Genomic DNA, 26,412 nt, shown 5'->3' with positions numbered 1-26,412 from the left:
GTGTCAGGAAAACTTGTCAGAAGTGACTCATGCTGATAGCAGAAGAAGGAGGCAGCAGACAGAAATGACACTTAATGCTGTTTATTGATACAAGTACACACTATAAAAGAATATGCTTTGTTCATATGTCAAGTCTGACGTTTACGATTAACTTAAAGCGGAGTTCCACCCAAAAGTGGAACTTCCGCTTAATCCACTCCTCGCCCCCTTACATGCCACATTTGGCATGTAATTTTTTTGGGGGGGAGTGTGGGCTTCAGGAGGATTGGGATTTCCTGTCCCACTTCCTCCTTCCGCCGAGGGGCTGCTAAGGTGATACGTCATATCGCCTTTTGGCAGCCCTTCTCTGTAGGCGATCGCCTGGGACACGTGACAGGTCCCAGGCGATCGGCTGTCCAATCGGATGGCGCAGGGCCGCTCGCGCATGCGCAGTGGGTGCCCGGCCGTGAAGCCCGAAGCTGTCACGGCCGGGTGCCCACACTTAGAATGAAGACGCCGGCCGGAGAGGGGGGGAGAGGAGCGGAGCCTATGCCGGCGTGTCGCTGGAACGTGGAGCAGGTGAGTGTATGTTTTTTAAAAGCCAGCAGCTACACTTTTTGTAGCTGCTGACTTTTAATAAACATTAAAAATGACTGGAACTCCCCTTTAAGGACTTTTGTGCATTCTTTCGGGTGCCACCATTGCTCAGGGCTGAGATGTAAAAAATCAATAATTAGTGGTGCATGAGCTGCTGATTACACAATATTGATGTTTTGCTCTACTGATACGCCGGCGTAACTCTCTCTGAATCTGGCTATATGTGTATGCAGCCTAAAATATATTGAAAGTTAACCTTGGAAATGAAATGACCATGTTAAATCTGTCTGTCATTCCTTTTCAATTTTGTAACTAAAGTTAAATGTTTAAAGCAAGCTTTTTGTATTTTGCATGCATGTTGGTTAATGTTTTTTATAGTAATCTTTCACTTACATCTTATATTTGTTGCCAGTGGAGGTCAGCAGTACACAGTATCAGGCAGTGCAATGCCAAACGGTAAATCCTTCATTTCAGTGGAAGTCATTTTTGCATGAATAAAAAGGCATGTAGATTTATGTATCCATATGAATAAAATGAAAACTTCATGAAATATTCACAGGAATTACAAATCCACAAATGAGGGTTTATTCTTAAAAAGAACTGGATCTTTTAGCACCTGTACAGTAATATTATGCTGTCTTTACCTCTCTTGGGGATCCTAAATGCTGCTGCCATGTTGCATTGTGAAGTTAATTTACCTGACTGGTTATGTTTAGCTGTCCTGCCAGTGATAAATGATTGGAGATCCCCAAGGAGAGTCTTCCGTGGTCACCAGACAGTGCAGACACACCTAGAGATTGAGTCAGTGACCTGGAAATTTTTTATTTTTCATCTAGGTATCCAACTGGGACTTGCTTAACACCGTTATTGCTCTATTTGACGTTTGCTTGCCTGATATTGGAGTGGAGGTTTTAAGATCTACTGTGTGTGCCCAAGGAGCAAAGACCATTCTTCTACTACGGGACCATCAAGGTATGCATGCTGTTATTGTTTCTTCATTTAAAGGAAGCAAGTATCTCTAATTCTAATGATTTAAACTGAGGGTCTGTGTCATCAAGCTTTGGGCTTACATTGATCTGATTTGAGATGTTTCTGAAATTCTTTTACTTGCTTTTGATCTGCGCTTGACCACCATCTGGCCCGCATTTGACCAATTTCAGCCTTATTACCCATAGACATGTATGGCGAGAGAAGACCTCTTTCACATGGGCAATTACCTACATACAGCAGATTCTTGCGGCTGGGATCACAGGAGTATGTGAACATCAAATAATGACAGGCTGAGAGGAACCATAGCGGTTTGCCTGTAGCGGCACACTCAGCAGTTGCATTTGGCTAGGGATGGATGCCCCGAGCCTTGATGCATCTTTCTACCAGGACCCAAAGGTCAGGCAGAGCCCATCTGCACACAAAAATGACCAATTTCCTGCGCTCGAAAGGAGTGTGTTGGCACACATTCAATATGCAGTCTTCAGCTATTCAAACCTTTGCTTTGCTGCCCCCCAAAAAACGACCAGGGAAACCCAGGAGGAAAACTGCAAAAACACAAGCCTAGCGCATTACCTTTGTGATAGCTTTATTAGTATAAACATGCAGTTGTATACTCACAAAGAGCAACATCAAATAGGCTTGTCAAAGTCCACAATGCCATGTCCAATGTCCAAACAGTCTCATCCACTGGGCAAGTCCAAATCGCCAGAAGATTTTTAAACATCTGATGCGTTTCCAGGGGGGATCCCCTCTTCCCCAGAGCCATTTGGAGTACATTGTGGACTTTGAAGTGTCTATTTGATGTTGCCGTTTGGGAGTATATAACCCCTTCCCAGCCAGTGTCATAATAAGTACAGCGCCAGTGTACAGTATTATCACTGATCACTGTATTAGCATAACTAGCGATGTCAACATCAGTGAGTGACCCTCCCAGACAGTTTCCTTTCCGGATCACTCGTGACCCTATCACAGTCCCACTATAAGTCACTCTAAATCACTGCCATTACAGTATAGCGCCTATAGCTGCGTAAATTCCAGTATATATAACATAGTTTGTAGATGCTATAACTTTCTCAAAAACCAATCAATATATATTTATTGGGATTTTTCGTTCACCAAAAACATGTAGCAGAATATATTTTGGGTTAAAATGTATGAAGAAATTTGATCTTGACTATTTTTATTGGATATGTTTTATAACAGAAAGCAGTGGCCGCTAATGGGGGATGGCAAACATGGCCACCCACCATGCCCCCTCACACCCCCGGTCCGGTCGGTAGGTCGGGTCATCTGCCCCCCCCATCAGTTGGTACTTACCCCATCTATGGCGCGGCCAGTGCTTCCATCTGAGCGACTTCCCTTGTGTCTTCTCCTCAGTATCATGGCGCCATTTGCTGTGCATCTCCTAGGCCAATTGTAACGCTTCTCCTTTTGGCCAATTAGGAAATGGGTCTCAGACCCGCTTCATGATTGGCTGGAAGGAGAATAAGTGTAACAATAGCGAATATTAATTTATTATTGTTCCACAACTGTTCTGCACCCCGAACCCACCCTTTTTGAAGCCTATTAGAACCTCTGACTCTAATCACGTAGTTAAATAAAAAAAAAACCCTGATTGGAATCCATACATCTGGTGCCCCGCATGTAGATTAGGGGGCAGGACACATGGAAAGGTGGGGCGACGTAGAAAATATTGTTTTTTGAGGATATGTTTCAAGGCACTTTTATGAACGCATTATAAATGTAAATGAATACCTTGCATTGTATATCATTGGGGATTGTATGTTGTAAAATTTCTCAATAAAAAATATTTTCGAAAAAAAAAAGAATATTGGTTTTATTTTTTAAAATGTTCTGTCTTTTTTGTTTATATAATAATAATAATAATAATAAAAAACTGTGATGAAATACCACAAAAAAAGCTTGATTTATGAAAAAAAAAAATATTATGTTGCATGATCAAGCAAATTACCAGTTAAAGTAGCACAGTGCTGAATAGCAAAAAATTGGTTATGAAGGGTGCAAAACCTTCCAAAGGTCAAGTGGTTAAAGGTAACCAATATAGCAAGAAGTGCTGTTCTTATTTTATCTTTTAATTAGCTTTTTTTTTTTTTGATGATTTATGCTTTAACCACCTCAATACTGGGCCTATTCTGGCACTTCTCTGCTTCATGTAAAAATCTTAATTTTTTTGCTAGAAAATTACTCAGAACCCCCAAACATTATATGTATTTTTTTAGCAGACACCCTAGGGAATTAAGTGGCGGTCAACTTTTCATCTTGCACGGTATTTGCGCAATAATTTTTCAAAAGTTTCATGAATTTAAAAATAACAAAACAGTAAAGTTAGCCCAATTTGTTTGTATAATGTGAAAGATGATGTTACGCCGAGTAAATAGATACCTAACATGTCATGCTTTAAAATTGCGCACACTAATGGAATGGCGCCAAACTTCGGTACTTAAAAATCTCCATAGGCGACGTTTTAATTTGTTTTACAGGTTACCAGTTTAGAGTTACAGAGGAGGTCTAGTGCTAGAATTGTTGCACATGCTCTAACGCACGCGGCGATACCTCACATGTGTGGTTTGAATGGCGTTTACATATGTGGGCGGGACATATGTGTGTGTTCGCTTCTGAGCGCGAGCTACTGGGGACAGGGGCATTTAAAAAAAAAATATTTTTAATCTGATTTTTTATTTTACTTAATTTTTTTTATTTTTACACCTGTTTTAAAAAAAATGATCACTTTTATTCCTATTACAAGGAATGTAAACATCCCTTTTAATAGAACACGCCCACTGCCTTGCTACTTTGAATTACGCGGGCTTACGCCGGCCCTTTTAATAGGAATCATTGTGACAGGTCCTCTTTATGGAGAGATGCGGGGTCAATAAGAATGTCTCTATCGTCTTGAGCCAGCGCAGGCCGTTTCGTTCTCTGGGCCCCCGACGGCACGGAACCGCCGCTTTTATCGTTCTTATGGTGCGCGGAATCGCCGGCTGAAAAGATGGATATGTGAATGATGCCTGTAGCTGCACCCATCATTCGGATATCCTCACCTCAATACTAGTACATCATATGACGGCGTGCAGTATTGAGGTGGTTAATAATGTAAAAGTATACATATATGATGCCTCCCAATCCAGACCCTTGAACAATTGTTTGTTCGTCCAACATGCACATCTGATTTATAGTGAATTAGCAATAAAGCAGTACATGAGTCACCAATGCTTATCTCTCCTTAATCAGCAGAGATCTCCTATTCAACAGAGATCAAAGGAGTTGCTAAATATTTTCTTGTTTGTCTAGCAGACATTGAGAAGGTTGAACATTATCATGTTTGATCATACACAGATGATTGCTTTGTTGTGTTGAAATCAAACAACAATTTGACTTGTCATATAAGTACTTTAAAGCAGTAGTAAACCGGCTGACTTTTTTTTTTCTTTACACCTGTAAGGGAAAAGGCATAACGAGCTAGTATGTACAGCATACTAGCTCATTATGAAATACTTATCTTAGAACGAGGCGTCGGTGTCCCTCCCGGTCCACGCCGAGGCAGCTGACATTTTGCCTCTGCGTGTCTTCCAAGAATCGTGGCTCCAGCGCTGTGAGTGGCTGGAGCCGCGATGTCGTCTCTCCCACGAATGGGAGACTTCTTTCCGGCTGCCGAACCTTAAGCCTAAAATCCCCTGTGCGCATGTGCCGCTGCGTTCAGCGGCTCATTGCGAGGGGAATATCTCCTAAACCATAAAGGTTTAGGAGATATTTTTTTTACCTACTGTAGGTAAAAGTAAAAAAAATAACTTTACAAGCACTTTAAGAGTATTGATGTCTTGTAATTTTTATACAAACTATTATCGATTTATTAAAATCAGACTAGTAAAATTTTGTAATTGTTTAGTTGCACGGGGTTACTGCACAACTACGTCTCCACGTTTTGTTAATAAATAAACTGCCCTGTGATAAAACTGTTGCATGGTATTACTTGATCTGTAATAATAGTCAAATATCTTTATTATTTGTAGAGGTGCTAAAGGAGTATCAAGACAACCTCTGGCCCAAAGGTCCTCCAAAACCAAAACCATCTCCCACTGAATCTAAAAATGAGGAAGAGAATGAGAGCACATTCTCAGCTGTGTTCAGTGACTCTGAGAGCACAGAGGAAGAGGATGATTCGGATTCAGACCAGTAAGATAATCAAGTCCAGATATGTTTTGAATATGTTTTAGCTCATTATGACAAGTACCTTTGTAACTTAAGATTCTGGGTTGGACTTCGAATGTCCATTCCACTAAGACATGTTTGCAATGATGGTCATCCAACAGATGTGTGTGGTTGCCAGATACCTAATGCTTTGTGCAGATTTGCATGTAAAACAAATAACTGTAATAAAATATGACTTGTGCTTAAATATCTCCACAGGGTGAAATGTATTAGAATATGTCTAACATCAAACACTTTTTTTTAGAACCACTATCGGGTTTCTATTGCTGAAAAATATAAAACATTGATAGCCCTACTACTGTATATATGTCCTAAACGACAAAAAAAAATAACTAGAAAAGACGGTGTACTCAACGTGTGTGATAAAAAAAAGTATCAGTTCATCTCTGAGTAAACTACTTAAAGTGGAAGTAAACCCTCCTATCGTTTTCAGCCAAGGAAGCTGCCATCTGGGCCTCTGTTTAATCTTCAACTGCCATGATGCTGCACATGTGATTAGTCATGACACTATCTATTGGATGGTTTGACAGTCTGGTTAAAGAGGAAATAAACCCTCTTAAAATAATCCAGAAAAAAAAACCCACCTGCAAGAGAAAGGCATAATGAGCTAGTATGCATAGCACACTAGCTCATTATGTGGCACTTACCTGAAATCAAAGCCCTCAAAGTGCTCCTCGTTCCCCTCCGCCACCACCGCCATGTCCCCTCAGAGCTTCCTCCTGGTATCGCCGCTCCGGCGCTGTAATTGGCCGGAGCGGCGATGATGTCACTCCCGCGCATGCGCGAGGGACCGGCATAATCCCGGCATGATCCCATTCATTTTGCCGGGACGCTCAGTGCGCCGTAGATATTGGTGCAGAGTTTTCTGCAAATATCTCCCTAACCGTGTAGGTTAGGGAGATATTTCTTGCACCTACAGGTAAGCCTTAATCTAGGCTTACCTGTAGGTGCAAGTTGTCAAAGTGGGTTTACAACTACTTTAAGAGCCCAACCAATGGCAGGGTTACATTCTTGGCACGTGCCAGAAATGTAACTTATTTGAAACAGTAAAATGGATGAGTTTACTTCGACTTTAATAAAAATAATATAATTTAAAAATTCATAAATAAATGCAAAATACATCATGTAAATAAATAACCATTTAACTCAATGTCTATCCGAGAGTCCAAAAACCAATATAAATTGTCCCGTACTCCAGAATTCAAGTGCATCAATTTAAAGTGCATCCAATAAGTGTTCCAACTGAAAACAGTGGGGGTTATTTACTAAACCTAGAGAGTGCAGAATCTGGTGCAGCTCTGCATATAAACAAATCAGCTTCCAGGTTTTATTCTCTCAACTAAACAAGCTGAAGTTAGAAGCTGATTGGCTACCATTCACAGCTGCACCAAATTCTGAGTGCTCCAGTTTTAGTAAATCTCCCCCAATGTGTGGGTGTGTCTTCAATATATACAATCTTCTATCTTCAACCACAGTGTGCACACCCTTTTGTGGCCACCACCATTTCACTCTAGAAACTCGCCAGAAGGAATTCTATCACCCGCCTTTTATTTTATCCCTTGATACACTCTCCACTAACCATGCCGGCTCCAGCCCTGCCCTACTCATTTTGTCTGATTGACGTCTACAGGGAGCAAATTCCTAACTGCTCCCTGAGAATGTCAATCTCATAAAACCTGAAGGGTGGGGCTTAGTGAACAAGATGTCATCCTGCACACCTGTGGCGGGGCTTGCAGCTTGTGTATTGCGGCTGGAACTAGCATAGTTTAAAGCTATATATACAGTCAGGCCTTATACACACGACCGCAGAACTCATCGTAAATGAAACATCGTTTTCCTCGTCGAGTTCCTTGTTAGGCTTGTCGAGAATCTTGATAAGCTTTCTTTGCGTACACACTGTCAAGACCAAATCTCCTCGTTCTCAAACGCCGTGACGTACAACACATACGACGGCAGGGGAAGTTCGATTCCACTGGCACAACCCTTGGGGCTGCTTTTGCTAATCTCATGTTACTGCGTGTTAAGTAAAAGTTTGGTAGGAGACTATTTGCACCTTTCAGTCTGTTACAGCGTGACAAATGTGCTATCTCCATTACAAGCGCTACTTTTACCGAATGTGCGCTCCCATCTTATACTTTATTCTGACCATGCACGGGTTTCTTAGCATACACACGATCGTGTTTCTCGTCGTAAACCAGCACGACGAGAAACACGACGATGAAATTGAGACTCCCGACGAATAAAAACAAGTTCTCTTTTTTTTCTCGTCGAGTTCCACGACAGTTTTCTCGATGAAAAACATACACACGACCGTTTTCCTCTGCAAAAAAGCTCTGCCACCAAGTTTCTTGATGGATTCTGTCGAGGAAAATGGTCGTGTGTACGAGGCCTATGTGTCTTAGTGCCCATTCATTTTTTTTCTGAATTTTAAAACGGGGCCTTCTGGACTCATGATTGATCCATGGGCACCAGGAATGCAAACAGACTTGCATCCGTTTACATCAAGCTACTTCAGATTCATCACCTTTAGGAATGGAAAAATGAAAAGGGGCACAGATTTTTGCATTTTTTTCCGGACCTGGACAGACTCCGAAGTAAGCAGATGTAAATGGATGCAGGTCTGTTTACATCCACCTGCCTATAGATAGACATGGATTTTCTAAACGTCTTTCTGAAAATATGACAAGAGGACTTATGTGAATTGGGCCTAAAAGGGATATTTTCCTCCCTTTTTAAGAGTTTTTTTTCCCACTTCCTGTTGTGTTTCCACACTAGTGAAGAAAAACCTCCCCAATGGACAGAGATGGCAAAAATAAACCTGCATCCAAAAATAAGTTTTGGATTTAGTTATACTTTAGGATTATGAAATGAGTAGCTTTCCTTTTGCTGTCAAGGCCACAGCACAGCTGTTTTGTTGCATGCATAGTAGTCAATGGCCAGGTAGATAGCACCATGCATGGCACAGCCTTCTTTGACAACATGTAGTAGACTGCACTATGAACTTCTTAGACCCCTTTCACACTGGTGCACCTTTTCCACGCTAAAATGCATGTTTCTAGAGCAATAAAAGCACATGAAAATCACTCCCCATTAACCTCCCTGGCGTTATGATTATGTCTGGAATTACGTACCAAAAGCGGTACAATTATTTTGCAATGAAATTTGGCGTTTTATACTGTAGGTCTGTAATTTTTAGGAATAACTCACTTAAATCTGACCAAACAAGAGTCTTGTAGGCATCCCGGGTATGATTTTTTTTTTTTTAAATATATAAATTATAATATAATAAATGATTATAAATAATTATAACAAATAATATAATTATAATAAAAATTATTCAATAATGTAATCAACTCAAAATCACTGAAATTTGCTCAGTTGCAGAATTGCCGCTGTCATTACTTTTATTTTTTTATGACGTATTTCCCCACAAATCGCTATCGTACAATTCTGCAAGTGATTATTTATTTTCAGGCAGAAAGAATAGTTTTTATTATACAAAAGAACATGTAGGGCACTGGGCAGACTCGGGGATACCGATCCTAGCATCGAAAATCCACCCCGAGTCACGCTCGGGGATACCGCCAGGCAGGTTAAATCCTATGTAACTGTTCATATGACTGTGCTGCATATGCACTGAATTTTGAAAAGTCCTTCATGCTGCATCTTTGGTGAGCTTTTCAAAAGCACATCAAAATTGCACCCTCCATTGTAAATGAATGGCAATGCACCAAAAATGCTTTTTTGTGAGCGTTTTTTTAGTCATGGGTCCAAATTTAAAAAGTGCAGACTAAGAGTCAGAAATCCAGAAAGCATACCAAAAACGCATTGAAAATGTAATACAAAAGCGATATGTTTTTTTGCAAAATGAGTGAGTGAGTGAGAAACTTGTAAAGCGCAACACATGCGAACTGAAACCTCTGCCTCTGGGCGCTGTATCCATTTCATGGGTAAGGAACCCCTTGACCTCAGAAGAGATGGGTTTTAATCTTTCTCCTGAAGGCCAAGTGGTCCGACTCCAGTCGGATGGTGGTTGGTAGTGCATTCCACAGGCGAGGTCCCTGGACTGCAAATCTTCGATCTCCTTTGGACTTGTATCTGGCTTTGGGTATCTGGAGTAGGTTTTGATTAGTGGATCGCAGAATGTGATTGGGGTTATGGGCTTTTATTTTTTTCGCATAGATATTGGGGACGTTGCCTTGAATACACTTATGTATTAGGCAGAGTGCCTTGAAAGTGATCTTTTACTGGCAACCAATGAAGGGATCTCAGCGAAGGTGAGATTGATTCCCATGTTTTTTTTCCGGTCACTTTTTGAGCGGCCGTATTTTGAACGACTTGCAGACGAGAGATTTGGTATTTGTGGAGTCCTAGATAGAGGGCATTTGCGTAGTCGAGTCTGGAATTAATGATTGTTCCCACCACGACTGCAATGTCCTCTTTCGGGATAAAAGGCGTGAGTCTGCGTAGTAGGAAGCGCAGCAAATGGTGGGATCCGCTGACTACTGACCCTATTTGTGCATCCATTGTCATGTAGGTATCGAAAATGACTCCGAGACTTTTGACTTTGGTGCTAGGAGTGATAGTTTTACCCAGAATGGGTGGGGGAGTCCATGTTGACGCGGGGTGATTTTTCCGGTTAGCGTGAAACAGGAGAAGTTCTGTTTTCGAACCGTTGAGTTTAAGATAACTGTTTGTCATCCAGTTATCTATTAGAGTGAGGCCCCGTACACACGACCAGTTTCCTCGGCAGAATTCAGCTTCCGACCGAGTTTCTGGCTGAATTCTGCCGAGGAAACTGGTCGTGTGTACACTTTCGGCCGAGGAAGCCGACGAGGACCTCGACGAGGAAATAGAGAACATGTTCTCTATTTCCTCGTTGTTCTATGGGAGCTCTCGGCCCGCCGAGCTCCTCGGCGGCTTCAGGGCTGAACTGGCCGAGGAACTCGATGTGTTTGGCACGTCGAGTTCCTCGGCCGTGTGTACAGGGCCTAAGGCATTTCTCTAGTCCAAGAGAATGATCCTTTTTGTTGCAGATGCAGAAATACAGTTGTGTGTCGTCTGCATAGGAGTGGTAAAGTAACTTCTGGTTACTGATGATTTCAAAGAGAGGGCGAAGATAGATATTAAACAATACATGCGACAAGGGAGATCCCTGAGGGACTCCACCTGATACCGTACGTTTTTCAGAAGTAAAAGACCCCAGTTTCACTGTTTGTGATCGGTTTTCCAAGAAGGAGGAGGACCAGGGTAAAACACCTTCAGCGACTCCGGCTACTTCAGCTAGCCTAGCCAGTAGTAGTCCGTGGTCTACAGTGTCAAAAGCTTAGGTCCAGCAGTATCAGGAGACAAGATTCTCATTCGTCTGCGTCCTCTAGAGCGTCATCCCATATTTTGAGCAGCACCGTTTCTATTCCGTGACACGGACGGAAGCCTGATTGAAACGGGTCGAGTAATTTATGGGTGTCTAAATGCAGTTGCAGCTGTTGTACAACTTCTTTCTCCATTACCTTGGAGAAAACATTTAGACCTGTTATGGGCCTCCAGTTGTTTGGGTCTTCGGGGTCGAGGGTAGTTTTTTTTAGAATTGGTTTTATTGTACCTTGTTTCAGCAAGGTGGGTACCATGCCCTCCTTGAATGATTGGTTTATGAGCTGCGTGATAGCTGGTGCCAGTATATCGGCACTTTCTTTCAGCAGTTTAGTGGGGATGATATCATTGGGTGCTGTGCTGTTACGCAGAGCCCCGATGATATTTTTAGTGGCATCGATGGAAATGGGTTTTAGAGTGAATTTTGGTGATTGCGGTGGATTTATGTGGGTATTAGGTTTGTGATTTGGGGGGGAGTTGGTGACGGTTCCATTTTGCTGAATGCTTTCACAGATTTTTTCAATTTTATTAATGAAATAATCCGATAATTCGTTGCAAAATCCTTGTAAATCAGAATTGGGGGCCTCTAAACAAGCAGGATTCATATTCTGAGAGACCAGCTTTAAGAGTTCTCGGGGGCGGTTAAGGGCACTTGCGATGATGTTGGAGAAATTATTTTTTTTGGCCATGAAGATTTCTTTGTAATATTTCTTTGTTATTATCTTGTAAATGGTGAGGTTTTTATCTGAGGAGCACCTTTTCCACACAGCTTCTGCTCTTCTACGCTCTTGCTTTAGCAACGTCAGCTGGTCATTAAACCAGCTGGAGTTGTTTTCCGGAATGCAAGTTTTGCGTTTTGGTGCTACTAAGTCAACTGACTGTAGTAGAGCCTTGTTGATGGCGTCAAGTGTTTCTGTGGCTGTTTGTTTTTGTTGGGTTGTTTTTATTTTGCTACCTAGTGTTGTTTTGAAGAGTTCCGAGTGGAGCTTCTTCTGAGATCTAGTCCAGTGAGTTGTCACTGGTTTTGTCGTTTTTTTTGGGCTGGCGTTTTTGATGATTGTGAATTTAATGGCATGGTGATCGGTCCATGGTTGCGGCTCATTTTCCAGGACGTCAATTTCCAAATCTTGTTTGAAAATTAGATCGAGCGTATGGCCTGAGGTATGAGTGGGGCCTTGTATTAGTTGCTGCAGACCTAATCCTTCCAGATGGTCGATGCAGGCGTCGGCAAGCATTAAAAGGTGTTTGATGTTAAGGGTATATGTGGAGATGAATTCCGTCAACCACGTGAGAAGGTGCGTTTTTGGGCCTGGTGGTCTATAGCAAAGTAGCATATGGACCGTATCTTGGGGATTTGTTTGCAGCTGCAGAGTGAGGGTTTCCATGAATGGAAGCGAGTTTTGAAGGACTGGTTTGGTGATCGAGAGGTGAGTCTTGTGGATCACCGCCAGCCCCCCCCCCTTCTTTGCCCCACTCTGTTTTGCATTTGAATGCGATAATTTGCTGGCACCAATTCTGTTAGAATGGTGTTGCAGTCGGCTGTGAGCCAGCTTTTTGTGATGAAGAGGCAGTCTAGATCGTGTTGAAGGATGAAATCATAGATTTCTTGTCGGTGTTTTACTCCCGATCTTGTGTTGACCAGAGAGCATATTATGCGCTTGGGCTGGGGTACCTGCGCATAGTTTTTGACTGTTGATCGTCGATTGATTCTCAACAGTCGCTCATTCCTTAGAGCTTTTTTGGTGACAACTGGGAGTATAGAGGCAAATGGTTTTAGTTCCCGGATGGTTTCTGCAGAGTATTTTAGGTAACCCATGGTCGCAGAAAAAAACGCAGGGAAGTAATGTTGATTGGGGGGGTCTTTTATGGGGATGGGCGGAAGACTGTCCAAGTGAGCCGTCACTCGTTGAGTCTTCTCTCCCCGATTGGTCCAGAGGAAAGCGAAAAACCCCAGGCTTGCTGTGCCAGTCTGCAGCAAATGGGGAAAAAAATTCCTTCCTGACCCCTCAACGGGCGATCGGTGCAACCCTGGATCAATTGCCTGGGGGGGGGGGGGGTATGTACCCCTGTGTTAAACTATGGGAGTCCTGGTTGTTTGTGCTGTGTCTGCAGCAGCCGGAAGCTGGGAGGACCCTGCCTGGCTGCACCATCCCTGGGGAGAGCTGACTCGTTTGAGAGCGTCCTGCTCTCACTGTCCCTGGGGTGAGCAGACTAAGGTGAGAGCGTCTGCTGCACCGCTGAATCTATATAATGTATACCGCGTTTTTAAGCGCACCAGTGTGAAAGGGCCCCAAGTGTTCATTGTATCCCACGTGCCCCTGTGAAAAAGTATGAAAAAGGTGGGCCACATGGAAGCCCTGGTGTTTTCATGTTATGTGTTGTCACTGTATATCACAGTTTTTGGGGGTCACAATGCAAGGGTCTAGGATGATAAGATGACATCCCACTGTTTATCGTTTGTTCAGAGAAATAATTTTCATTTTTTGCAGGTTGTGCCTTGCTTTTACAGTAACTTTATTTCAGTACCTATAAAAGTCATCCTTCAGTTCACCAGAGGCTGGCAGCATTCTGAGCATTTACAAAAATCCTTTGATTTGGATTCCTGTGTGTCAGAATAACCTTTACTCCATGCACGCATATGTATTGTTTTTATGAATACAAATTCTTGTTCTTTGCTCCCCCTGTGCTGTGACATACAGTATAAAAGATAAATTCAATAAGATGAGATCCACAGCACTATGAACAATTCACTTGGCTATGTAAAAAGCGAAATTTTCTCTAAACACTGATATTTATATCTGCTGCACAAGCTCTTTTGTACCGTAATAAAAATGACTTTTCCACTTCCGTCTGCAGACACAATGACTCTCTGAAACTGGCAAAAAACAAACAAAACTAAAATCTTTTCCTTAAAGGCGAATTCCACATTTTACAAAAAAAATATAATTTACCCACATTGAAAAATGCATTATTTATTTATTTACTAATTTGCATTAGAACCTGCAAAAAGCATTACAACTGCGATCAGGCTCCTGTGGGCTATTCCTCCAGGCCAGCCTCAGTTCGGACCTTTGGCTATTGAGCTAGAGAAACTATCAATGGACTACAAGTGCAGTAATGTCACACACTTGTGCTCCATTGAGATCTATGAGTGCCTCTGCTGTGGTTGCAGATGGGACTTCTAGTATTTTCATTTACAGATCCTGTGAATAAATGAATGACGTCGCTGTGTGGGCAGAGCAAAGTATAGGTGTGCCAAATTTAAAAATACACAGGGCACTTCAGGGAGAAGAACCTCTGTCTTCAGTAAGGTGGGTACTGAAGAATGTGACCATGTTTCATGTTAGAAAAAGTGAAAATCCGCGCTTAGGTAAGCCAAACAGAGGTTGCAGGCCCCCTAAAAGACTCCCTAGGGAGAATGAAAATATAAGTATTAAAAGGAGGGATAATGACGCTACCTCCTATTAAGTGCTAATCAAATATCAGCAAGAAAAGTGTCTAAACACAAATTAAAAAAATGTTACTTCTCATAAATTACCAACAAAACAGTGAAGCCTCCTAAGGGGCTAATAAATATATGGCGATCCTTATTAAAGCGGAGGTTCACCCAAATAACATCTATATAAGACCAACTTCTTTATAGTTCTAACATGTACAGTAGGCATTTTTTTTTTTTAGGCTGAGCCGCAATGTAATCTGGGAGTTCGCCCAGATGATTGATGTCCTTCAGAAAATGTTCCCCCCGGCGGTTAAGGCCCCCCCCCTTATTGCGTAGGCGCGTCACAAGAGTCACAGAGTTTCCAAAAGGAGCCGAACATGTAGAGCCCGCGGGAGTGAGTACCCGGAAGCTGGATTGCAAATATAGATTATAAGGTATATACAGCCTAAAAAAAAAAAAATGCCTACTGTACATGTTAGAAGTATAAAGAAGTTGGTCTTATATAGATGTTATTTGGGTGAACCTCTGCTTTTTATGTCTATGTGTGTAACACAATGTATAGACCAGCAGAGATGACTAACACATGCGTGAACACAGTATGTAAACAAAGTGCAAAAATCACTAAAGTCACTAGAGTGCCTCAATATAGTGAATAATGTCCATCGACATATAATACCAAGTAGTAATTATAAATTATAAAGAAATAAAGTGTCCAGTGCAACGATGGTGTGTGGCACCAAATAGATAAAGTGACAGCTATATGGTATGCAGTCCAAATTGGAATCCAATAAATAGACACTGAACAGGTAATTTCTTCAAAGTGGCTCCAGGTGACAGAGGTGCTCTTAATTGACAAACGGTGACTTCTGTGACCCCTCTTGTATCCCCGCTTACCAGATCCTAGAACCCCTACAGGGGTATCAGGCATGTCAGGTATAGTTATGGCTTGTCCATCCAGGGGGTCCTTGCATTCAGACTAAAGCTGTCACTCCTCCGCTCATAGAGATATTCAAAAGACAGGTCCATTGGCAAAGGCAGTTATCCGTTTCCTCACAAGGGCAAAAAGAAGGCTCCTATAGTGTAATCCGTAATTTTATTTATTTAAAATATAAAAAAACAAACAATAAAACAAATAAAGAGCCGGTAGACAACCCGCACCAGGAAATATTAAAATAGACACTTCAGACAGTCTCTACGGTTTGGAGCATGGGTAGCGCGGCGTTCGGTTCCCTGTGCGTTCCACCCACTTGCTCTCAGGACCTTGCGGCGTGATGACGTGTTTTGCGTAGCTCCGCCTTAAGCGTTTCATCATTGGACGTCATCTGAGGCGGTCCAATGTTTCATGTTACACCCTAAATATTAGTGTTACAACTGATGGTCAGAATTATGTTCTTATCCTTGAAACCATGACACGGTTCTGTATGTTGTGTATGCAAATTGTGTAGTTCTTAGCGGATTTTTTTAAATAAATCTTTATTTTGTTGTTTGTTCAGGATAACTAGAGGAAAAAGGACAATCTGTTGCCCCTATTAAGCAGTAATATTCAAACAAACATATTTGTTGATGCATTCCCAAAACAAAATCAGGAATTCAAATAGTTGCTCACCATATCACCCCATGTGCCCTACAGAACTAGATAAGATGCTATCCATTTTATAGAGTTTATCCATCTAATATACTATAGTACCAATTGCATGGCACTAACTCTCATCCTTTACCCTGTATACATGTTAGGTTTCCTTTATTATACATTTACACCTTTTGCATGCCCATGCTTCCACCCCCTATGTCTGCACACCTAATCTAAAAAAAAAAAAAATACCTGGCTTGGTTCATCTTATTTGCTTATCAATTGTTGTTTTCATGCTTCAGGGAGGAAAGTAAAAGATTTCACAGTAGCCTGGAGGAATTTCTGTCTTCGCTTACAGAACGGCGCCATCAGAGGAGACAGCCTAACTTCACGATAGAAGCTATTGGATTTGAGTGCTGCATAGTCGCTGCTCTCACCTACAAGAAATCTGCAAGGTAAGTCTGTGGAATAAAAAGTCTAATAACCAAGGCTTAAAACATTCCCTCCCCCTGCTTATATATAAGTACACGCTGCATACTGTTAGTATGAAATCACTAACGCACAGCTTTATCTCTCCTGTATCAATAAGCGGCTCCACAATGGGGCTGAAATGCACAGAGCTGTGACATCGCCTGCTAGCTTCCATTGCTCCCCTGTTGTCGGCATTTCCTCTCATCAGCCACAGAAGCAAGCCTTGAATTGACACAGAGGAGCCAGTGCTGTGTGATCACATGATCGCCCCAAAGTTGATTAACCACTTGCTGCCCAGCCATTGCACATAATCGGATGGATGGCGCACTCCTGAGGGTTGGGTGACATTTTAAAAGGCCGATTTTTTTTAAGGGCTTTGAAGTGTGTGAGAAGAAAAAAAAGCTTCATATATGCCAGTAGAGTGCCAACAGTATTAGAAACAGTGTAATCCACTGTTAGGGTGCCAGGATAGGTGAAACAGAAAAATCTGAATCCCCAGCCACTTGTACCTGTCTTCCATTTTCTAATGCTGTGCCCTCTCTCCTACCGGGCACAGTGTGGACATTTTAGTTTTCCTCAACTGCCAGCTGCCCGTAGCCATTGAAGGGAAGTGGGGAATGCATAACCCTGTACTCTCATTACACACAACTGTTTTAGAGGCACTTCAGCACAGCTCAAATTTGACGTCCTTCATGGAGCACAAATAAAGTGTATGCCATATGGGGGTTGCATTGTGGAGGGGAGGGGGCGATGGTAGGAGTACAGTGGGGCAGTAAAATTAGGATATTTGACCCTCACCACTTTTATCCTGCACCTCTGCATATTAACCCCTTAATCTTCATCTTTCCACTGGATTTTGGAGCTCAGTAATAGTGACCATCATGTTCTTGGTCACCTTACTTACTAAGGCCCCTCTCCCCCAATTGCCCAGTTTAGCCAGATAAACTAGCTCTTGGAGGAGTCCTGGTTGTGCCAAACCTCTTCCAGTTAAGAATTATACAGGCATACCCCGCTTTAAGTACACTCACTTTACATACATTAGCGAGTAAGGACATACCCGCGAGTGTATGTAAAGTGCCTTACAAGTACTGTACAGACATTTTACAGCCGCAGTAGAAGGAGCTGAAGCTCTGAAAGCTGCCCCTGACACCCCCACTACAGTCCCTGACACCCCCACTACAGCCCCTGAGACCTCAACTACAGCTCCTGACACCCCCAATACAGCCCCTCAGACCTCAACTACAGCTCCTAACTCCCCCACTACAGCCCCTCAGACCTCAACTACAGCTCCTAACACCCCCACTACAGCCCTTGAGACCTCAACTACAGCTCCTGACATCCCCCACTACAGCCCCTGACCCCCCCCTCCCCACTACACCCTAGAAGTGAAAAAGGGTATTGTTTCACTTTAAGTACATTTTCGTTTTACATACATGCTCAGGTCCCATTGTGTACTTAAAAGTGGGGTATGCCTGTAGAGGCCAATGTGCTCTTGGGAACCTTCAGTGCACCAGCATTTGTGATCTGTGCCTTGCAATAATCCTGTTTCTGAGCTCTGCAGTCAGTTCCTTCGACCTCATAGCTTTTGCTCTGATACAGTACGCTTTGTCATCTGTGAGGCCTTTTATAGAGAGGTGTGTGCCTTTCCAAATCATGTCCAATCAATTTGCGTAATTTACCATAGGTAAACTCCAATCAAAGAAACATGTCAGCAATGATCAAGAGAAATGGAAGGCATCTGAGCTAAATTTTAAGTGTTGTTGCAAAGGGTCTAAATACTTATGCCAATGTGATATTTCGGTTTTTTCCTTTTTCATACATTTGCAAACATTTATAGTTAAGTTATGTTTTTACTTTGTCATTATGTGGGTACTGAGTGTAGGTTAATGAGCCATTTTTTTTATTGAAACAACTATAGTATCAGACTGCAATATAACAACATTAAAAAAGTGAAGGGGGGGTCTGAATACTTGAATGCAGTGTATATAAAATTCATTTGGATACAGTGTTGCATGATGGCGTAATTATCATCCAAGCTATCACAGCACTAAAAATTGCTTGGACAGAAAGGGGGGTGTAATACGCCTGTCCTCGAGTGTTTTAAAAAAAAAAAGTATTTCCGTTGAGAATACAGAATACAGCATGTATACAAGGAGAGGGAAAGCAGTGTTTTAAACATTGGTCATTATAGCCTTTTCTTCTACTTTAAAGGAAAATTATATCCTGTGATTATAGTGACAATATATTTTGAGTTATTATTGAAATGCTATTCCTAAATATTTTTTTCTTCAGAATTTTCAATTTTTACTGGTATAATGTAACATCTTTTTATTGTTTAGTAATGGTGTGCATTATCCACTAGAGAGAGCTCTTTATTTGACTCATTTCCATTTAACCTCCCTCCTTTATAACTGCTGATATCATCAACTTAAATTGGAACTTTACCCCCTTAAAATGTGCATGCAGGTCTACAAGCTCAATAGCAAACATATTGCATTTATTTTAGGGGAATACCGATCCATTTTTTAGTACTCGTCAATACCAATAACTTATACCTTCTGCAACTGTTTTGTTTACACTTCAGCTGTCGGCAATGATACAAAGCATTGAAAAGGTATTTACAAATGAAATAAATAGATTTTTTCAATGTGAAACGTGTAAATATACGTTAAAGGTATAAAAATATTAAGGAACAAAGCGAACAAAAACAAGTTTTAATTAATAATAGTGTTATAAAAAATAACAGTAAACAAAACAAAAAAATAAATTATCAGGAAAATAATAATTACTGGGTTTTCTGAAGCACTAGAAACATGACCCCTGTGGAGGCTACACCACCAGTGCCTTTGAGGAAGTTCTTGTCAACTGGGGAAAAAAAAGATAATTTTCCCAAGATCTTGCAAGATTTTGTGAAAAGGACTTTTTCTTTTGCAAATAGATTTATATGTTGCCATGATCTCATTCAGTGCATGTTCAAGATCTGGTACAAACATCATTGGTGGTTGGAAAAAAGAACAAAAGGAAGAAGAAGCTGTCTACCAATGTATTTTTTTACAATAGCAGTGCAGGTTTTGAAGCAGGGGCAGGGCAGACCAGGGGCATTGGGGACACGTAGAGTAAAGCGGCGTGTAAATGTAATGACTTTTTTTGTTTTCATACGTATATTTCAATAATCCTGGCAGGTTTATTGAGGAGTGGAGGGAGGGGGAAGGTCCACTTTATGGAGTGCAAGGCAGAAAAGCACAACAGCGTTTACATACTTTTTTTAATTACAACTATATATATGAAAAAAAAATGTTTATATTGATTCACTATGGGGAGTCAAAGCCAAATGTTGTAACATGGGATTAGAACTGAATATAAACAAGATAAAGAACACAGAAAATGACAACAATTTTGAGACTGATAGAATAGAAGTTGTAAAGCATTTTAATCTCCTGGGCTCTTTCATTAACAAGGAAGCAATTAGTGACAAAATACTCCACAGAATTGCACATGGTAGCTATACAATGAAGACTCAACAAAGTATTAAACGGTAAAGAAATGACACATAAAATGAAGATCAGACTTGTCCTTGCACCCATTTCCTCAGTTGTTAATTACGGCTGTGAAAGCTGGACACAACAGAAACAGAACAGAAAGATCGACTCATCTGAGCTTTGCTGCTGGAGAAGAATTTTATGCATGCCTCGGACAGCTGGTAGAAATAACAGATCGATTGTGAAAGAGATCAAACTAGTTATGTCACAAGAAGACCAAATGATGAAGTTAAGACTGTCCTATTTTGGTCACACTGTCAGAAGAGAGAGAAGTAAATAAAGTTTTGAAAGATTGAGGGAACAAGGTGAAGAGGGATACTGGCTACTAGATGGTTGGACACATCGGGGTTATTTTACTAAAACTGGAGAGTGCAAAATCTGATGTAGCTGTGCATGATAGTATACAAATAAATAAAAAATCTGGAAGCTGATTGGTTTTTATGCAGAGCTGCATCAGATTTTTCTACTCTCTAGTTTTAGTAAATCAACCCCACTGGCTACAGCTGTGGGGATGACACTGGAAGATCTTTCCAGACTAGCACATAATAGACATTAGACAAATAGCATTAGATCTCTCATTCATCAAGTCACTAGGACTCGAAGCCGAGTTGAGGGCACTTAGCTATGGGGTTGATTTACTAAAGGGAAGTACACTGTGCACTTTACAAGTGCAGTTACAGTCTGCAAGTGCAGATACCCCAGGGCTTTAGTAAATGGGGTGTTGCTTCACAGTGCAAAGAATATCCAATCACATGCAAGGAACATTTTTAAAAAACTGCATTTTGGCTTACAAATGATTGGATGATGGAATTCTGCAGAACATCTGTGAGATTCCAAGACCTCTCCAATATAAAAATTATTATTGGTAAATCTGTGATTCTCCCCATTAATGTGACAAAATCAGAAGGTGAGTCCGTGGAGGCGTCTTTCCCTTGTTCAGTGCCAAGACACCCACATTATTTGAGAATTAAGTTGACTGCTGGGATACAGGATTTATTCAGTGTTAATTTTCCAACACTTTTATAAAGGGTTAAGGAGGACTAGAAACAATTTTTCTTCTCCCTAACCCAGTCTGAGCTCTGGTGTACATGGACTGGAAGAGGCTGAACCCCCTGAAAATATGGCTGCCGCGTCCCAGCATGCACTATCGTCTCTTTGCGGACTCCTCCCTACAACATTTCAGGAAAGAATGACCTCGTCAGGGGCATGGCTAAACAGACGCTCAGGTGGTTTATATATGCGGGACATGATAATTGCAATGCGGAAGTGGGCTGCACTCCAGATGCCGGATGTGATGAAAACAGTCACGGCCATTAGAGCAGCAGCGCAATTTATAAATATTTGTATTTACTTGTTCAACAACTTCAATAAAGAAGAGAAGATCAGACACTTTAACTTTATAATGTGCACAGCAAGTGCACAATAAGGGGATATAAAAATGATGTATAACACTCAGACACAGCGCCATCTTGTGGATAAGGGGAATATCACACTAAACCACATATAAATGGTGAACTATTACAAAGTCTATTAAACATTAATACAGTAATAAAAAACTTCTAGATTAAAACCAAATGACAGAAATACAAAAAAAATTGTCATATTTCAATGTAATCAAGTTTGCTAGAGGCAAAACAATATCTAATAGGACAATTCATCATGCATTACTAATGAATGCATTCATGTCCCATTCAATTTTCACGCCTTAGGGGTTATATGTTTTGGCCTTATAGATCCATTGGGTCTCCAATTTGGTCATATTGCTACCCCTCCAGTTTCCTGTAAACTTGTTAGTGCCCAAAAACACAGTTCCCTTTAAAATTATTTTGTGATGGGTCGCATAATGATGCAAAAGACTGTGCTTCGGGTAACCATTTTTAATATTAGTGACATGTTCTTTTAGTCTCGTTTGAAGCTGACGTATGGTGCGACCTATGTATTCTAAACCACATGGACACCTTATAACATAGACCACATGTTTGGTGGTGCATGTTATAAATGTTTTTTTTAAAAATGCTCATAGGTGGAATTAGATACATACGAGTCTATTTTCCGACGCCTATCTGCGTTAATATGACAGATGGAGCATTTCCTACATGGAAAGAAACCCTCCATGTTGCGAAATAAACAGATTCTATTTGGAGGATCTACAATATTTTGAGCAACTTGAAGCCTGAGCGGCGGGGCTCCTCTGAATACGTTCACAAGTAATACAGTAATAAAAAACTACTAGATTAAAACCAACAGACAGAAATACAAAAAAACTAGTCATATTTCAATCTGTATGTTGGTTTTAATCTACTAGTTTTTTATTACTTTATTAATGTTTAATAAACTTTGTAATAGTTCACCATTTATATATGGTTTAGTGTGATATTCCTTGTATCCACAAAATGGTAATGTGTCCGAGTGTTATACATCATTTTTATATTGATTTTCTTTATATTGCCTTATTGTGCACATTATAAGGTTAAATAGTCTGATCTTCTCTTCTTTAATGACGTTTTTGATCAAGTAAATACAAATATTTATAAATCGCACTGCTGCACTAATCTGGAATCTGGAGCGCAGCCCACTTTCACATTGCAATGATCATGTCCTGCATATATAAATCATCTGAATGTCTGTTAGCCACGCCCCTGATGACATAATTCTGTGACGAAACGACGTAGGGAGGAGTTGGCGACGAGACGCTAGTGCATGCTGGGACGCGGCGGCCATCTTTCTGGTGGGGACTGCTGGATTCGAAAACAAACACAAATGATTTTTACTTGTCCAAAATGTGAGTTTATTTTCCCTATTTTTAGATGAAATAAAAGGCTGTTTTTATTTACTGCGCAATGAGGTTTATTCCTTTTTATCCACATGGGATGTTATATATGTGGTGTATACAGGACAAAGAAAGCTGTACCTGAGTTTACTACATACATTATCCAGGCTTCTGCTACATGAATATGGTGCATGAAGGTTGATGGGCTTCCTGTATATCATATACATGCTGATGTGGCCTTTGTGATGAGGGCCCACTAAGGAGGGTAAGCGGCTGTGTGATTGGGTGCCGGTGATGGTCTCTTCTGTCATATAACGGCCTCCTGCTTACCACTGATTGAATTGTATTGGATATCTGTTCCTGGATTGAGCTTCTGTGGACTTTATTTTTATAAGTGCTGCACCTTAACTTTGTATGCCGTTTATTGATCCTTCAATATTGGGCCAGCTGCTGTTATTTTATTATCATTTGTACAAGAACTTCTAAGCGCAGCAGATCTTTGTTTATTTTACTAAATGGGAAAGGATAACAAGCTACAAAGAAAGCTGGATGAAATCAGGTGACAAGTTTGAAATTATTTAAAAATATTCAACGAGTCTGGCATCATAGTATCTCTGTGGCCTTTTCATCATCATCTTCCCCATATAACTGTGTAACATATTCTCTTTGCATTGGCATGATATCACAGAGTATAAAGAATATTTAGGCACACAGCAAACACTCAAGTAACGAAAAGATTAATGAAAGGTCTGATGTGACTTTCTTTTCTATCCCTATCCCTTTTCTGTGTAGTACAATGTTTACTACTAAAAAACAGGTGTGCATAAACCACGTATGCTATTTTGACTCGGCAAATAGCACAAGTGGAAGATTGCTATTTCTTTGTTTCTCTTTCCTCATTCAAGTCTTGGACCATCTGCTCTGGTTTAATGATCCTCTCTGGAAGATGATGCCAATTCCCTCTGTCAGTCAAGACACTCGGCTTTCGTTGATCTTTTGCTGTTCCACTTCATCTCATTTATGTTAATACATCTCCCTATAGAACCTTAAGGGTCTATTCATCAATGTCATGTTTAGACAATTAGCAGATTTTTGGAGGTTTTGTATGTAGCTTCATGTCTGTCTCTTTCTTAAGCCAGTATTCACACAAGCCTTGCACACAGTTTTCTTTTTGTAGTTGACACAACAGAATCTGTCAGTGGCAATTATAATGCTGGCTTATTTATCAGTTTCAAGAGGGAACCTTCTCACCTATCCCTCTAAGTAGTTGTGTTTGGGAATCTCAGAACACAGCGAATTATATGCATTGAATTAAACCTTGCATTGAACTCCTGGTTTCATTTGTATTCAGTCCCCCTGTCAATACTTTGTAGAACCACCTTTCGCTGCAATTATAGCTTCAAGTCTTTTTGGGTATGTCTCTACCAGCTTTGCACATATAGAGAGTGGCATTTTCGCCCATTCTTCTTTGCAAAATAGCTCAAAGTCTGTCAGATTGGATGGAGAGTGTCTGCGAACAGCATTTTTCAAAGTCTTGCCACAGATTCTCAATTGGATTTAGGTCTGGACTTTGACACAGCAATTCTAACACATGAATATGCTTTTAGCTAAACCATTTCATTGTAGCTATGGCTGTATGTTTAGGGTCCTTGTGCTGCTGGAAGGTGAAATTCCACCCCAGTCTCAAGTCTTTTGCAGACTCTAACATAGGTTTTCTTCTAAGTCTGCCCTGTATTTGCTACATCCCACTTCCCATCACTCTGACCAGCTTCCCTGTCCCTGCTGAAAAAAAGCATCCTCACAACATAATGCTGCCACCACCATGTTTCACAGTGGGGATGGTGTGTTCAGGGTGATGTGCAGTGTTTGTTTTCCGCATGTTTTTTTGTCTCTAATCCCGATCCTGGATCCTTTCTATAACCACATGCAATGTTTCCGAATTGACTGATCATCTCTATCCCTTATGTGGATACAAGCGCAGCTGATCATCTGTTATCTCAGAGGTCCACTGCATTTGGTAAGCACATCTACTTGATGGAGGAGGATTTGTCACTTGTATATCCAGAACTGCGTACCCATCCATTATCTCACAAGGTGTTTTCCACCCCACACTGTTGGAATTTATTTCCCATAAGACTGATGGAATTTTTTCCTTATTGCGCTGCACTTACCTATCTATTTGCCACACATAGCCTTTTTGCTTTTAGGCCAAAAAGTAAAATTTTGGTCTCATCTGACCAGAGCATCTTCTTCTGCATGTTTTCTGTGTCCCCCACATGGCGTCTTGCAAGCTGCAAACAGGACTTCTTATAGCTTTCTTTCAACAATGGCTTTCCATAAAGGCCAGATTTTTGGAGTGCACCACTAATGGTTTTCCTGTGGACAGATTCCCCCACCTGAGCTTCTCCAGAGTTACCATGGGTCTTTTGGCTGCTTCTCTGATTAATGCTCTTCTTGCCTGGCCTGTCAGTTTAATTGGACGGCCATGTCTTGGTAGGTTTTCAGTTGTGCCATACGCTTTCCATTTTCGGATGATAGATTGAACAGTGCTCTGTGAGATGTTTAAAGCTTGGGATATTTTATTTGTAACCTAAACCTGCTTTAAACTTCTCCACAACTTTATCCCTGACCTGTCTGGTGTGTTCCTTGTCATGCACGATGCTGTTTGTTCACTAAAGGTTCTCTAACAAACCTCTGAGAGCTTCACAGAACAGCTGTATTTACACTGAGATTAAATTCCACACAAGTGAACTCTATTTACTAATTAGGTGACTTTGAATGCAATTGATTCCACAAGATTTTAGTTAGGGGTATCAGAGTAAAGGGGACTGAATACAATTACATGCCACACTTTTCACATATTTATCTGTAAAAAAAAATTGAAAAACATTTATCATTTTTCTTTCACTTCACAGTTATGTGCCACTATGTGTTGGTCTATCACATAAAATCCCAATAAAATACATTTAAGTTTTTGGTTGTAATATGACAAAATGTGGAAAATTTCAAGGGGTATGAATACTTTTTCAAGGTAGTGTATATGAAGGCAGGTCTGACTCAATCAGTTTTTTCAATGCCTCAATACCAACTCGTCAGAGCGAATCCACTGGATTGCCATTACCTTTTCTTCGTAAAAGTACAGGAGGCAAATAAATAGTTTAGTGGCAACATCCAATTTCTCATTGTCTATCAGACCCAGTAAACATCTCTGTGAGCTGCAAATATTGGGCTGGTCAAAACTGTCTGTGATAAGTTGTAACCTGGGACCAAAAGGGCCTTACTTTATCACAATACCAAACCATATGTATAAATGTGCCCTCTGTAGTATTACATTCATGACATTCGGAATTCTCTCTTTCCCATCTCGAACAAGCATATGTGGCTTTTATCATGTTTTTTCAGCTGAGCAGTGTGAAAGGGTCCTTTCCAAATGCTATTTTTTTTTTCAAACAAAAAG

The 26,412-nt window shown here is 40.9% G+C and overlaps 1 protein-coding gene across 1 annotated transcript in view; it reads left to right on the top strand.

The window, feature by feature from the left end:
• The window catches only part of LOC120917656, a 333,509-nt gene that overhangs the window by 142,826 nt on the left and 164,271 nt on the right, over nt 1–26,412 (top strand). The window contains exons 3-5 of the mRNA XM_040329109.1: nt 1,413–1,548; nt 5,598–5,760; nt 16,478–16,630. Coding sequence (XP_040185043.1) covers nt 1,413–1,548; nt 5,598–5,760; nt 16,478–16,630 — 452 coding nt within the window. The remainder of the gene's footprint in view (nt 1–1,412; nt 1,549–5,597; nt 5,761–16,477; nt 16,631–26,412) is intronic.

This window comes from Rana temporaria, chromosome 11 (genome assembly GCF_905171775.1).
Source record: "Rana temporaria chromosome 11, aRanTem1.1, whole genome shotgun sequence".
NCBI lineage: Eukaryota > Metazoa > Chordata > Amphibia > Anura > Ranidae > Rana > Rana temporaria.
The sequence above is the reverse complement of the archived record's forward strand: the minus strand, read 5'-3'. Positions and strand labels throughout refer to the sequence as shown.